The sequence below is a fragment of the Schistocerca serialis genome, chromosome 5 (assembly GCF_023864345.2).
Source record: "Schistocerca serialis cubense isolate TAMUIC-IGC-003099 chromosome 5, iqSchSeri2.2, whole genome shotgun sequence".
Classification (NCBI taxonomy): Eukaryota; Metazoa; Arthropoda; class Insecta; order Orthoptera; family Acrididae; genus Schistocerca; species Schistocerca serialis.
In genome coordinates, this window is record NC_064642.1 from 384,803,500 (window position 1) to 384,817,438 (window position 13,939).

A 13,939-nucleotide genomic window follows, 5' to 3' on the forward strand; every position below is an offset into this window, starting at 1 on the left:
ACAGAAGCATAGTGGTCAAATGCCAAGTGTGTTGGTTTGAAGCACCAATGGACACAATATGCAATCACATCTTCTATGCTTTGGGGACAATCTGAACACTATTTGAGGGAGATAGTGGAGTCCAAAACACAGTTCCTCCTTCAAGCAAACTCCACATGCCCTATTTCAGCAGGAAAATGCATGGCCATATGTGATAAAAAATGTAGAATCCTTCTTTGAAGAATGATGGGAGTCAGTGCCATATACTTTCCTAGTTTGTCACCAACTGAGCTTTCTAGGATATAGCTAGTTCACAATTACTTAATCATAGTTCTTCAGTAACCACAAGTATAGTTTTATGGACTCATATAAAATCCTGGAGAAAGTGCACGAGACTGACATATTCAGATTTTCTTCGGTTTCATGCCTGAATATTTAAGAATTCTTATTGCATTACATGGTGTCTTTACACCACACTGAATGTCCTAAGTCAGAGATTATGTACAGTTCAGCAATCTTGACCATGCATATGTTGTCATGTACTCAGTTTGTGATATAAATTTCATTTCTGTCATACATATCCTTCTTGGTACATTGCTTAAAAGAAGCAACTCAGTTAGTAGGAATAAACCATATTACATTTGGTTATTGTTTAAAGTCTGGTCTGATAATGTTTGAGTCCCTTTCAGAAAGGAATTTGGTAATGTATGGGAGTACTGGACTCACTAGACAGTACAGAATGAATTATATTGTGAGTGGCCACTCATAAATTCATTCAGTTTGAAAATAAATTAAACAGAAAATGATTTCACTTGCAAATTTGATTTTCATTGAGGTCACTTTGCACGTGGCAACAATCCTGACACAATTACAACTTCAAGTAATCTTGAGATCTGTTTAAGGATTTTGCTCTCATGACTTGCACATGAACTTTGAAGCGTATTCTGGCAGTGTCAGTGGTGCACAGGGAGCTGAAAAACAAAGTATCGCTGTTTTTGTGGGTGATAAGTGTGCATAAGGGGAGGGTATGAATCCAGTTGCAGCTAACAGTAGTACCAGTAAGCTGATGGCAACAATCAGGCACCCACCAGATTTTATGGTTGCAATCATTTTGTAATACATCTATGCTGATGTGTGGCTGTGAGACACATGGCTGACAGCAACTTCTCTCTGTTACTTATATCTCGACTTGTCTGATATACCTGCAAGTTCTTATTTGTGATGAGGCCTACACTACAATATTAAAGAAGTAAATGAAAAACTTGTATTGAGAGGTTGTCAAGTTTTGTTTTTGGTATTCTCTGGCTAAGGATTCATAAGGTCTTTTCACGCTTCATTTGCAAGTAAAAGTCTGTGATCTCAAAGTAGTCACTTGGAATTATTTTAAAGCTTAATGTAATCAACAGTCTTCCAGGCTTTGTGGTCTATCAGAATAGTCAGGGCTCTGTTCCACTTCTGACATCCCAGCTGCAGGGGGTATTTTTTATTGTTCCATTTCTTCTAAACATGTGGAAGGATGAATGGTAGCTAAGAAATGATATTTGAAGGAGATAGTTATTAAATAAATCACTTTTCAAATTTTGAATCCATCAGGGGATATGGCAGAAGACATTTCTAAAGGAGTTTCAATGATTACTGCACATACTGTCGAGTGACTTAAAGAGGGTTGGTAATGTTCATGAAGCAAACACAGTGCAATGTAATATGCTGTATTTTGGAGAGTTTGGGGGATGCATGGAATCAGAAAGACACCAAAAGAGAGAGGGACTGGAATTGTTGTAACTAGGATTTATGGAAAGAGTAAAGCAAATACATGTCATAGTTCTCAGTAGCAAGAGACCATTCTTGCTGAAATATGCAGAAAAGATAAATATGAATTGGGCAGAAATCTCAAGAAAGCAGTTTGTGACCCATAAGCATTAATCTAGAAGGCTGTTGTTGACCATTACTAGACTGACAGATATAGGTTGAAATCACATACATAGAAAGCTGATGGAAAAATGTACTGAGTTTGTCAGTAGTAACGAGTGGAAAAGGAATAATAATGTTTTCTATAATTTCAAAATGTAAGTTACTTGGAACAGTTGGCTTACAAGTCAAAGTGTCTACAAAATAAATTTTACAATGTAAATGATGTGAAAATGAGTTTCTCTGTGATACTTCATCTGAAGGACTTTTTTCTCTGTTTCAGTACAGATTATAAGATTTGCCTCTGGATGCATAATGTAAGGCAGAAATAGCATGAGATTGAGTTCATTAGCTGTGTATGATGGGAATGTTTGAAATGATGTCTGTTTAAGAATATTAAAATATGATTGGGACTCAAGGAAAGCAGTTAATACTGACAACTTTAAGAGCTTTTCATTTCTCAGTTGCTGCAAAAAAAAAATATATGCATAGTACAATCAGTTCCTCAATGAAGGTGAAAACCAGAATAGAATAGCCATACAATTTGTGAAGGAGGAGATCCACTAGAATGGTTTTGGTGTATTGAGGGAATGAGAATTCACCCACTGTTTTGACTCTTCTTCCATTTCCTCATCCGATCTCGTACAGTTTCCGATATCTAAGTTTTTCAGATACAATACCACAAAGAGCTGATCCTGAAACTACAGTTAAGCCACCAGGCAGCTCAGAAATTGCATACCAGTGCCAATCATTAGTCTCCCGATCCACTTGCTGACACCAAAGATTTCCTCCCCTACTGTCTGCACCACGAACACTGGCATATCACATGGTAAAATTCCTACAGTACTGCTGTATTTTACTGTCACTTATGATTGTTTCAATTCTGCCAATGAACATGGCCTAGTCTGTAACCTTCACTTTGGAGGAAAAGAAAGAGAGAGAGAGAGAGAGAGAGAGAGAGAGAGAGAGAGAGAGAGAGAGAGAGAGAGCACCTGCACTATAAAAGCAAAAGCCATCCATTCTGCAACACATTAAATTCTCCAACCAAAAAGCTTACGCAGGGGCCCAAACAGTACGTAAAATTTCAGATCTCTTAAACACTCATTTTATTTTCTCATTTTCGTTCTTCTTCTTCTTCTTCTTCTTCTTCTTCTTCTTCCACCTCTTTCTTGTCTTTCTTGTCAACCAGGCAAATTCATTGTGAGACTAGATTGAAGATATCCATTTCGTAAAACACTGTGTCCTGCGCATGAAGTAGTCCATAACTGTCTGCTGCTTGTTCTCATCTGACAGGAATAATCAACCTTTAAGGCCTTTTTTAAAGGATTGTGTAGTATCAACATTCGATACCACACTTGTTAGGGGTTGCAGTTATAGACCGTGGGCCGTACTAGTATTGCTGCACCCGTGAGTCGAGACTAGTGCCACTAGAGCCGCTCTGTATCTTGCAACAAGTCTCTAGCACGCGCTCAACCACTCTTGCTTGGGACATCGAGTAGGAAAGTAGTATAGCCTTCAGTTGTTAGGAAGCAACCTCCAACAAAGCACTTAGTTAAAGTATGGCCTATGTGATGCCTCTATAACTCTCTGGCGGCTGGGGAGGCCGAGCGGTTCTACGCGCTACAGTCTGGAGCCGCGTGACCGCTACGGTCGCAGGTTCGAATCCTGCTTCGGGCATGGATGTGTGTGATGTCCTTAGGTTAGTTAGGTTTAAGTAGTTCTAAGTTCTAGGGGATTGATGACCTCAGAAGTTAAGTCCCATAGTGCTCAGAGCCATTTGAACCAGCCATTATAACTCTCTGTTTGTAAATATATTCCTCCTGACTATGAAGACTCCTGTACCACCAGTTAAGTACAATATATTATTTTTTGCCAACAACTTCTAATTATTTTAGTTGCTGCAGACCCAGACCATGCAGCCAGCACCTTATCGACTTCACTGACAAACCTGCTGTATATGGCAAGAAGAGATTTGTATGTTTCTATTTAGCATTGGCCACCAGTCATTCACATTGGTGATGATTCGTTCTTCGTCATCATAACAGATTGAAGGCATGACAACTGCATGGGGAGAGATCAGGACTACAGGGCAGGTGCTCGAGTGTCTTCCACTTGAGTTGGAAGAGGCTAGGCTCTCAGATTGACAGGCACCTTGCATTGAATCATGACCAGCACAGAACTTGGTGCATCATTCCACAACAGTGTTTTTTGACAGATGTGCTGTCCCATATAGATTCTTCATTCTCCGTTGGATGTCTATCGGTATTTGTCATTCAGCAGCCAAGAAAAGAATAACAGCACACTGGTCCAGTTTGTATGCATTTCGTAATGACACCACTATAATCCACGTGAACATTTACTACACGCACATTGGAAAGGAATGAATTCACACTAATACCCTGTCTACATGTCAGCACTTACATACCTGCAACAGAGTCGCACTACGTTGCATATATACTGTAACAATGCCCTCAAATGGAAACATTTTGATCATCCCTTATACAATGCCTCTGTGACTCAACTGTGAAATGACAGTGTTCAAGGGAATGGCACATCGTGTCATGATATGATCCCTGCAGACCCCCTGCAATTATACGTCATCTTCCTTGTTTATTCTTATTCTTATGTGACCCAATATCACACAGAATGATACGAATTCACACTAATACCCTGTCTACATGTCAGCACTTACATACCTGCAACAGAGTCGCACTAGTTGCATATATACTGTAACAATGCCCTCAAATGGAAACATTTTGATCATCCCTTATACAATGCCTCTGTGACTCAACTGTGAAATGACGGTGTTCAAGGGAATGGCACATCGTGTCATGATATGATCCCTGCAGACCCCCTGCAATTATACGTCATCTTCCTTGTTTATTCTTATTCTTATGTGACCCAATATCACACAGAATGATACACATTGCCTACTGTTGCAGCAAGAGGAGGGTGGCCTGCATATTTTGGATTATTTTCTCTGCTAAAGGTGTTTGCTGTAAAAGTTTAAGAACACTTTTAGAAATAGAGTATATGAGTATGTATAAATTCATGCTCTCATGGTGATATCCATTTTATTAATGGATATAGCCACAAGAACATGCATTCATATATAATGTACCTCTACGAGGAAGAGATGTGGTGCAGCATCGGATACCTGGAAAGCCCATTTATTAAGCTAGCGCTGCTATGATGAGACGACAATTCCATGAATTACCATCATTAACCATGACAGTGACACTGAAGTAAACAGAAGAATATTCCACCATGCCAGTTTCACCATGTTACGGGAGAGAATAAACTTCAGCAGAAAATAGATGGACACAAATGGCCATCAACTTTTGGCCATTCACCTGCTACTGACAATGACAATTTCGGCTTTAGATTGGGATTTGTTCGATGCAGCACAGGTAGCAAAACTAACATCATGAAGGCAGAAATGCATGGAGAGGCAGAAAGGGAAATTCAGTCGGCTTTCACAACAGCAAAAATATGCGGCAGAGCAAAAAAAACTGCAGGATGAACCAAGATCAATATGACATCAAGAAACTTTGATGTGGGTGCCATCTCAGCAGTTAAGAAGGGTCTTAACTTTGCTCCTTCACCGTGGAGTATCCCTTTTGCTGACATATTAAGTGGTGTAGAACAAGCAGCTGGTAAGTTTCCCAGTGAAACTGCAGAAAAATTCTGTAGAGAAATGAGCCGCATTATTTTAAAAGCCAAGCCTTGGTATCAAACATGACTAGAGCTGAATGCAAAGGCCTCTGTACTCTCCACAAGGATCCTCTCATCATCACCCTGCCAGCTGACAAGGGCATTGCTGCCATCTTACTGGAACGAACCAACTATGATGCAAAAATCTGACACATGTTGGAGAATGATACGTACCAAACGTGGCTTGAAACCCGAGAATATTTTATTAGAGTATAGGAGTATTTTGTAACCTAGATGATACCTCATCATTGAAGCCTGGATTTTTATATAATATCAACACACAAAATATGTAACACAAATGGTTATAACATGTAAGAAAATAAGTAATATCACAAAATATTTTAGTAAGTGTTTAACACAAAACAACAGTTTCAACTGAAATGTAGTTCTGAACCTCCATACTATATTAATATGTATATAAACATACCAGAAAAATGAAAAGAGTGTTTAGAAGGTACAGTTTGCATCACTTACTTTTTTATTTTGAAAATCTGTACTGCCATAATAAAAGAAAACTATTTTAAGTCACTTGTGTTTACTAAAATGACCAACTTCACTGAAATCACTAAGGTATCCAACCTCGCCTTTCACTTGGAAGCACGATGAACAGCCAGCTACTTCTCTAATGTGTCTGCAGTCATACAGGGTGGCCCAAAAAGGATGGTCACATTTTAAATAACTATAACTCCATCAGTTTTACAAATTAATTTTATTCAATTACGTAACTAAATGCTCCCAGGCACCCAATTACAAGAACTAACCACAAAAAATCATGTACGGAAAATGACTTCCGGAAGATGGTGTCCTTCCTCGGTGATGCATTCCGCAAGTCTTTCCTCGAAATTTTCCATCACTTTCACTACTGTTTCTTCTTGAATTGCCATAATTTCCGCACTGATTGCCTCCTTCAGATCAATTAAGTTTCGGGGCTTCTTTACGTAGACTTTTGACTTTAGGTATCCCCAAAGAAAAAAATCACAGGCTGAGAGGTCAGGTGATCTCGCGGGCCAGTGGACATCTCCAAAACGCGAGATGATGTGGTGGGGGAACATCCGCCTTAAAACACACATGGAGTCATTGGCTGTGTGGGCCGTGGCCCCGTCCTGTTGAAACCAAATTCGATCTCGATTTACATGTAACTCTCGCAGTTTCGGCACCAAAAAGCTACGTAGCATGTTAACGTAACGTTTCGAGTTCACTGTGACTGTAGCGTTGTTCTCCTCAAAAAATAAGGACCAACAATCCCCAATCTTGAAATTCCACACCAGACTGTTACCTTAGCACTATGAAGAGGCTTTTGGTGCAATTCTCTGGGATTATCTGCTGCCCAATACCTGCAGTTTTGTTTATTGACATAGCCGTCTAAATGGAAATGGGCTTCATCTGACATAAGAAGCACAACATCATTATTAGAGTACAAAATGTCAAGCATTGATTCACAAAATCGTCTTCGCTGCTCAAAATCACGATCATACAGCTTTTGTGTGATCATAATTTTGTATGGGTGAAACTGTAACTCACGGCTTAAAATACGCTGCAACGAACTACGGCTGAGGCCTAAAGTTTGAGCACGACACCTAGTGGAATGACGCGGGCTTTGCAGCACTGACGCTCTAACATCATCAATGTTCTGTGGAGTAACTGCCGTACGTGTACGCCCTGTAGATTTACCACTTTTGACAGACCCTGTTGTCCGGAATGCAGTCACCCAACGTGATATGGATCTGCGATCTGGAATGGGTCCATCACGCGCTACACCAAAACGTTGTCGAAACAATCGTTGCACAGTAATAAACAATTCATCATTTCTGACAAACTGTTCCACAGCAAAAACACGATGCTCGACCGTCCACTGCGCCATCTCGTGGCAAACTGGGTGTAATGGCCGACTTGCAGATGGCCGGCAGTGGTCCCCCCTCCTCACCTTTCAATGGTACTACGCAGTTCAAATCCGACCATCCTTTTTGGGCCACCCAGTAGAACACTGCCAATGAGACAGAATGTTTTTGTAGGAGGAAAATGATATCTCCACATCACAGAACATTGATGGTGCTAATTTCAGGAGATGAAATGTTTCTGGCGAGAAGTCTGCTGGAGCTTCTTGTTCTAGCAGCAAAAGACGAGGAGCCTGAATTTCTGGCCAAAACAAAATCAAACTTTTTCACTAACATCTGCCTAGATCACCTCTAATGTCATTCAGCAGGCATTTGATATTCTCAACCATTTCCAATGATTTATGTGAAGGCTACCTGATAGATTCTAATTCTTTACTGCTGTTGCCAAAGTTGAGAAGTTGTTATGCATGCACACCAGAGCACTGTCAATTTTAGATTCAGTGGTAACATACTGTATATCTCACACAGAAATTGAAGTTACTCTCAGAAATGAATTAATCATAAATTTCATGGCTTGAAAATGTTCATTATGAAACCCAACAATTTCGATCCATGTATACCAATGCATTAGGAGAGGCTGTAGTGGCAGCACAAGGTTCAACAGCAGTTCTCTATAGAGCAACACTTGGTGCAAGGCTTTGAGAAGCACTTTCTTAGTGTATGAAACTAGTTTCTTTACTTCTGGATAGCTGCTGGGCACTTCTTCGGTGATATATTGCAGTACATGGGACACAAAGATAAAGTGGATTAAAAACAGGGCAGTTGCTGCCTTTGCATACAAGCCACAGCATCCAAATGCAGAACGAGGACTTTTTCCTTGAATTCCATCAGGCCATAGCACTTTAAGACTGTCAGTCATAATAAGAGCTATAACTCAATGATTTGTGCATTCCAACAGTTTACAAGAAATCAGTAATGGCTTTGAGAATTCTCCTCCACTGAGTTTGCCAACAATGAGACTGTCAACGAAATGTCCAGATATGTTTGTTGTTTCGGCAGTGGCTATCCATATGTGGTAGTTACTTATACACTGAAGCACCAAAGAAACTGGTATAGGCATGCGTATTCAAATACAGAGAGATGTAAACAGGCAGCAGACAGTGCTGCAGTCACCAACGCCTATATAAGACAATGAATGTCTGGCGCAGTTGTCAGACCAGTTACTGCTGCTACAATGGCAGGTTATCAAGATTTAAGTGAGTTTGAATGTGGTGTTATGGTCGGCGCATGAGCGATGGAACACAGCATCTCCGAGGTAATGATGAAGTGGGGATTTTCCTGTATGACCATTTCACAAGTGTACCATGAATATCAGGAATCCAGTAAAACATCAAATCTCTGATATCGCTGCAGCCGGAAAAAGTTCCTATAAGAACAGGACCGGCGACAACTGAAGAGAATCGTTCTACATGACAGAAGTGCAACCCTTATGCAAATTGTTGCAGATTTCAATGTTTGGCCATCAACAAGTGTCAGCGTGTGAACCATTCAGTGAAACATCATCAATACGGGCTTTTGAAGCTGAAGGCCCACTCATTTACCCTCAACAATTACATGAAACATAGCTTTACACCTTGCCTGGGCCTGTCAGCATCGACATTGGACTGTTGATGAGTGGAAACATGTTGCCTGGTCAGACAAGTCTCATATCAAACTGTATCAAGTGGATGGTCGTGTATGGGTATGCAGACAACCTCATGAATCCATGGACCCTGCATGTCAGCGGGTACTGTTCAAGTTGGTGGAGGCTCTGTAATGGTGTGGGGCACGTGCAGCTGGAGTGATGTGGGACTCCTGATATGTCTACATACAGCTTTGACAGGTGACAAGTATGTAAGCATCCTGTCTGATCACCTGCATCCATTCATGTTCATTGTGCACACCAACAGACTTGTGCAATTCCAGTAGGATAATGCGACACCTCACACATCAAGAATTGCTACACAGTGGCTCCAGGAACACTTTTCCAAGTTTAAAAATTTATGCTGGCCACCAAACTCCCCAAACATGAACATTATTGAGCGTATCTGAGATACCCTGTAACTTGCTGTTCAGAAGAGTTTTCCACCCCCTCGTACTCTTATGGTTTTATGGACTGCCCTGCAGGATTCATGGTGTCAGTTCTCTCCAGCATTACTTCAGACATTAGTCTAGTCCATGCCATGTCATGTAGCGGCGCTTCTGCCACTCACAGGGGTCCTACATGATATTAGGCAGACGTACTAATTTCTTTGGCTTTTGGTGTATAACGCCAAGCTCTTTTCAGAGTATCCTGGTAACAAAATCTTAATAGTTTTTCCTTATGTCAATTCATCAGGAATCTATAACTCACAGTACTTTCATAGAATTGCGTGATATTCAGGCACCTGAAGTTTGTACCATGGAATATTCACAATGACCACAACAGAGCACATACCATTCAAAAATTCATCTGTGGAGTTTGGAGTCTTTTGCAGTTGTGTCAATAATATTTGATTCTTAGATGATTGCACCATTTCATTCTTTGTGTGTGTAGCGCTAAATATGTGTTGCTAAAGATGGAGTTCACAAAGCACCCAATCTGCTTCTTGTACGATCAACGAAGAACAATCTTTCCATCAGTAGTGAAGGTGTTGTCCATCATGATTTAGATGATAAGTTGATGCAACAGGATGTATCACGAACATGAAAAGTCTTTAACTCTTAAGAAGAACTATATGGCAAACTTCTCCAGTTCTACATAATTAGAAGTCACTAGTAGTTGGGACACGTTGGGCAGCTAATCTTTTGTTTGCTTCACTGTCAATCTCAAAAGCACATGAAGCCCTTTATTACACACAACAGCTACTATCATCCTATACAAAGTATTGCTATTGTATTGTATTTGCTTTTGTGAACTGAAATTCTGAATCTTAAAAAATAAGCAGGAACACGTCTTTCATAATGCAATTTAAAGTGCAATTAATCATGTTTTATTGCATTAGAATATGGTTTTTAGAGACAATTTCCTTCCTGTCTTCAGGTTGGATTCCAATATTTTTCTAAGAGAGCAGTCTCTTGATGTGGAGAAATATGAAGAAGGGTAAGAAACAAATAATATGTAATTTCATGTAACATAAAATTAAAATACGCAAAAACATGTATTTATAATCAAAGGTGTAAAAGTAGCATCTTCAATAATTTCAGATTTGCGTATGGTTTATCATCAGCAATATCTGGTTTTAAATTACCAAACATACTCCTAGGAAACATTTTGCAGATTTTGAAACAATCTGCTAACTATTTCTTTTATGTCTCTCCTGTAAAACTGCCAGCAGGAAATAGTTTGTAGAAATCATCAATAATGTTATTTCAGGAAAAAAAATAAATGCATACAGCCACTCATCTGCATATTTAATGATGGGTAGCACATAGACAATTTTAAAAGAAGGAAAACTGAAGTTTAATTTCCTGTTGATGACAAGATCATTAGATGTCAGTTAATCCTTCCATCACTGCTTGATAAAACATGTTCATATTTATAATATCTTTTTCAAAGTGGTACACCAGTACTGTACCCTCTTTGATGACAAAGGTCAGATATTGTTTGATGACAACCTCATAAACCAGAAACCAGTTAACTAAGGAAAGACCATTAGAGCCAGAGAACAAGTTCCTACTGAAAAAGTAAATCAACCATGTCATCCTTAAAGATAACATCCTAGCATTTGCTTTAATCAGCCTAGAAAAACTGCAGAATACCCGAACTGTGGTAGCTGAACAGAGATTTGAACTGCTGTCTGCCCGTATGTGGGTCCACTTTCTTAACTTCTGTGCCATCCCACTTGATGACACATTTAAAAGATCACTAGCACTAGCTCTTGAGTTCTTATACTTTTCCTATCTGACACCCAAACATACACAGACAAATACAGAACTGCATGGGTGTGGTGTATGTACCAACCATTATTCATCTACAGTGAGTATTCCCTATACTCCATTATCATAATAAATTAATTCATTTTACCAAAATCATAATAACATGCAATTCTGGTAAGAGATTTTTCCACTCTTTTGTACTACTTGCAGAAAATGAGGACACCAAACAATGCAAACTCATTTCCTTAGTGACATTTACTTTCACACATTCACACTTTACAAAAAATCTAAAAATGAACTTACCCTTGGATCAAGAGTAGCTAAAGGGCTGATATGTGCCAGCATAAGTGGCAGAAGTGTAGTGACAATGCACGCGTTACCAAGAACTTCAGTAGCAAGCACATCTTCAGCTCTCTCTCTGCCAAGAGCCATCAAGTCATTACAGCGCTGAACTATGGCTGCTGACATTGACAGTGTGCATTTACAAGCTTGAAGTTCTGCCCAAGCTTTGCTGGTCTGTTGACTCTCCCTGTCCAACGGATTGCTGCACAAACATAAAGTAAAAATTGCACAACCAATTAAAGAGATAGTCTAACAGAAAGGATGGAAGCATTTACGAACTTGACACATTAGGTGATTGATACAAGCTACATTTTTGAGCAAAAGGCCTCTCCAAAACCGTAAGAAATTTGGTCACATGGAAGGACAGCCACTGGTGCAATAATTAATGACCAGATACTTCTAGACAACTTGCAGAAGAAAATAGACAATAGGAAAACAAAGATAAGATTGTTTATTTCTGTCTTCCAATGTTTATTCCCTAAGGGAACTAAAGGAAGGTAACCACAATTCAGTTGTCATAAAACTTCAGAGATAGGTGATAAAATAATCACTATACTGATCTGTCTTCTTAAATTTACCATTACGAATAATGATACCCAGCAGCATGGTAACGGACGGGTAACCGTTGCTGTCGTCTGTGGACCAAAAGTTGACAAAGTTGCAGGCCTTGAAAGTTTTAACAGCCATGACGTCACCACATACTGAACATTTCATGTCGCAGAGGTCTACAATAGAAACATGGGTAAATCATATTACCTGCCGTCAATGCCATTCGTTCTGATGCACCATGCAGGACGACTTGAGCACCTACGTAGTTAGAGGTATTAATAGCAATATTGTCTATTGCTTTATACACTGTAGGGTGTTCTGTGGTGGAGTTCTGAACTTCACCATTACCAATAATGCTACCCTGCAGCATGTTTATTCCCTAACGGAACTGAAGGAATGTTACCACAATTCAGTTGTCATACAACTACAGAGATAGGTGATATAACAATCACTATACTGATGACCTTAAAATTACAGTTCTGTGAATCATAGAAAATGACAAAAATTTTCTCATTAGCTTCTGCAGTATAGTATGTGATTTGGGGCTATGCAGGATGCAAAATTTAATCCACAGAGTGAAACCTTTGCCAGCAAGTTGAACAGAGGTTGGACGACAGATATTAGTATATTATTCCAAGCTGCTTTATCTATGTTTTATTGTCTGTACTACAGTTCATAAATCATAGTGAATGACGAGTAGTCATATGACAGTCTCTCTGTTAACCCGTTACCAGATGTTTCCAGTAGGAAATAGATCTGGAAAAGTGCAATTGGACACCATTCATGTTGAATTAGGTCAAGACAGCACAGGCAGCATGCAGTCTTCCATTATCTTGTTGAAAGGTAACGTCGTGAGGACCTCTTAGATAGGGCACAGTTTTGAGGAAACTTACGTCAGAGACACCAAATGAGAATTTGAATTCTGCTCCTCTCTTACTTAAGTCCACTGCCTTAACTGTTGTGTCACCTCATTCAGTCAGTACTGGTGATGTATAAAAAAAAAAGGTCACGACAGTCTACACAAAAGGCAATAGAACCGATACACAAAAGTACCATATTTTATGTTTTATTTCCATTTTTAGCAGAAGTCTGAATACGTTTGGAGTTAAGATATAATGACCTCATGTGGAACAAACTGGTGTTCTCTGTGTACTCCAAGAACACCAGACATCCTAAATTCAACTTCACTCTTGATGCACCAGGAGCCATGAATAGAGATACTGAGAGGGATTTAGTGATCTTGCGTTTTCAAAAAGCTTTTATTTCTGCTATGTACTGGTCCCTACCACAGAAAAGATGTTCATGTGTGTGACAACCAGCCCTGCTGGCCCTAGTTTGAAAACTTTTTGATGTGCAGAATGTAGCATGTTATGTAACATATTTGTGGTTTCACCTGTGTGCTAATCCTGTCCACAACTGTGAGGTCTAGGACCAGATTTTAGTTGCAGGGTGAGGGGGTTGGAGAGGGGATGTGCTCTGTCTGTACATGATGGACTGTTCTTTCCTTAATCCTCCTAAATGGGTGGTGATCACAGCCAATTAGGCTGATTTTGTGGGTGAGTAATTTTACCATGACAACCAGAATGTTCCTACTTCCCTTGCAGAGAAACTTCTGCAATTACTGGCAGGAAACAGCATCTTATGGAAGTGCTATAAGTGGGAGCAGAAAAATGGCCAATGAAAAAGTGTACTTTCTGCTCCTTATTCTGATTTGC

General features: G+C 39.7%; 1 protein-coding gene across 1 annotated transcript in view; it reads right to left on the minus strand.

The window, feature by feature from the left end:
* LOC126481960 (E3 ubiquitin-protein ligase MYCBP2-like) overlaps nt 1-13,939 on the minus strand; it is a 100,331-nt gene that overhangs the window by 13,783 nt on the left and 72,609 nt on the right. Inside the window, exon 17 of the mRNA XM_050105923.1 lies at nt 11,637-11,877. Coding sequence (XP_049961880.1) covers nt 11,637-11,877 — 241 coding nt within the window. The remainder of the gene's footprint in view (nt 1-11,636; nt 11,878-13,939) is intronic.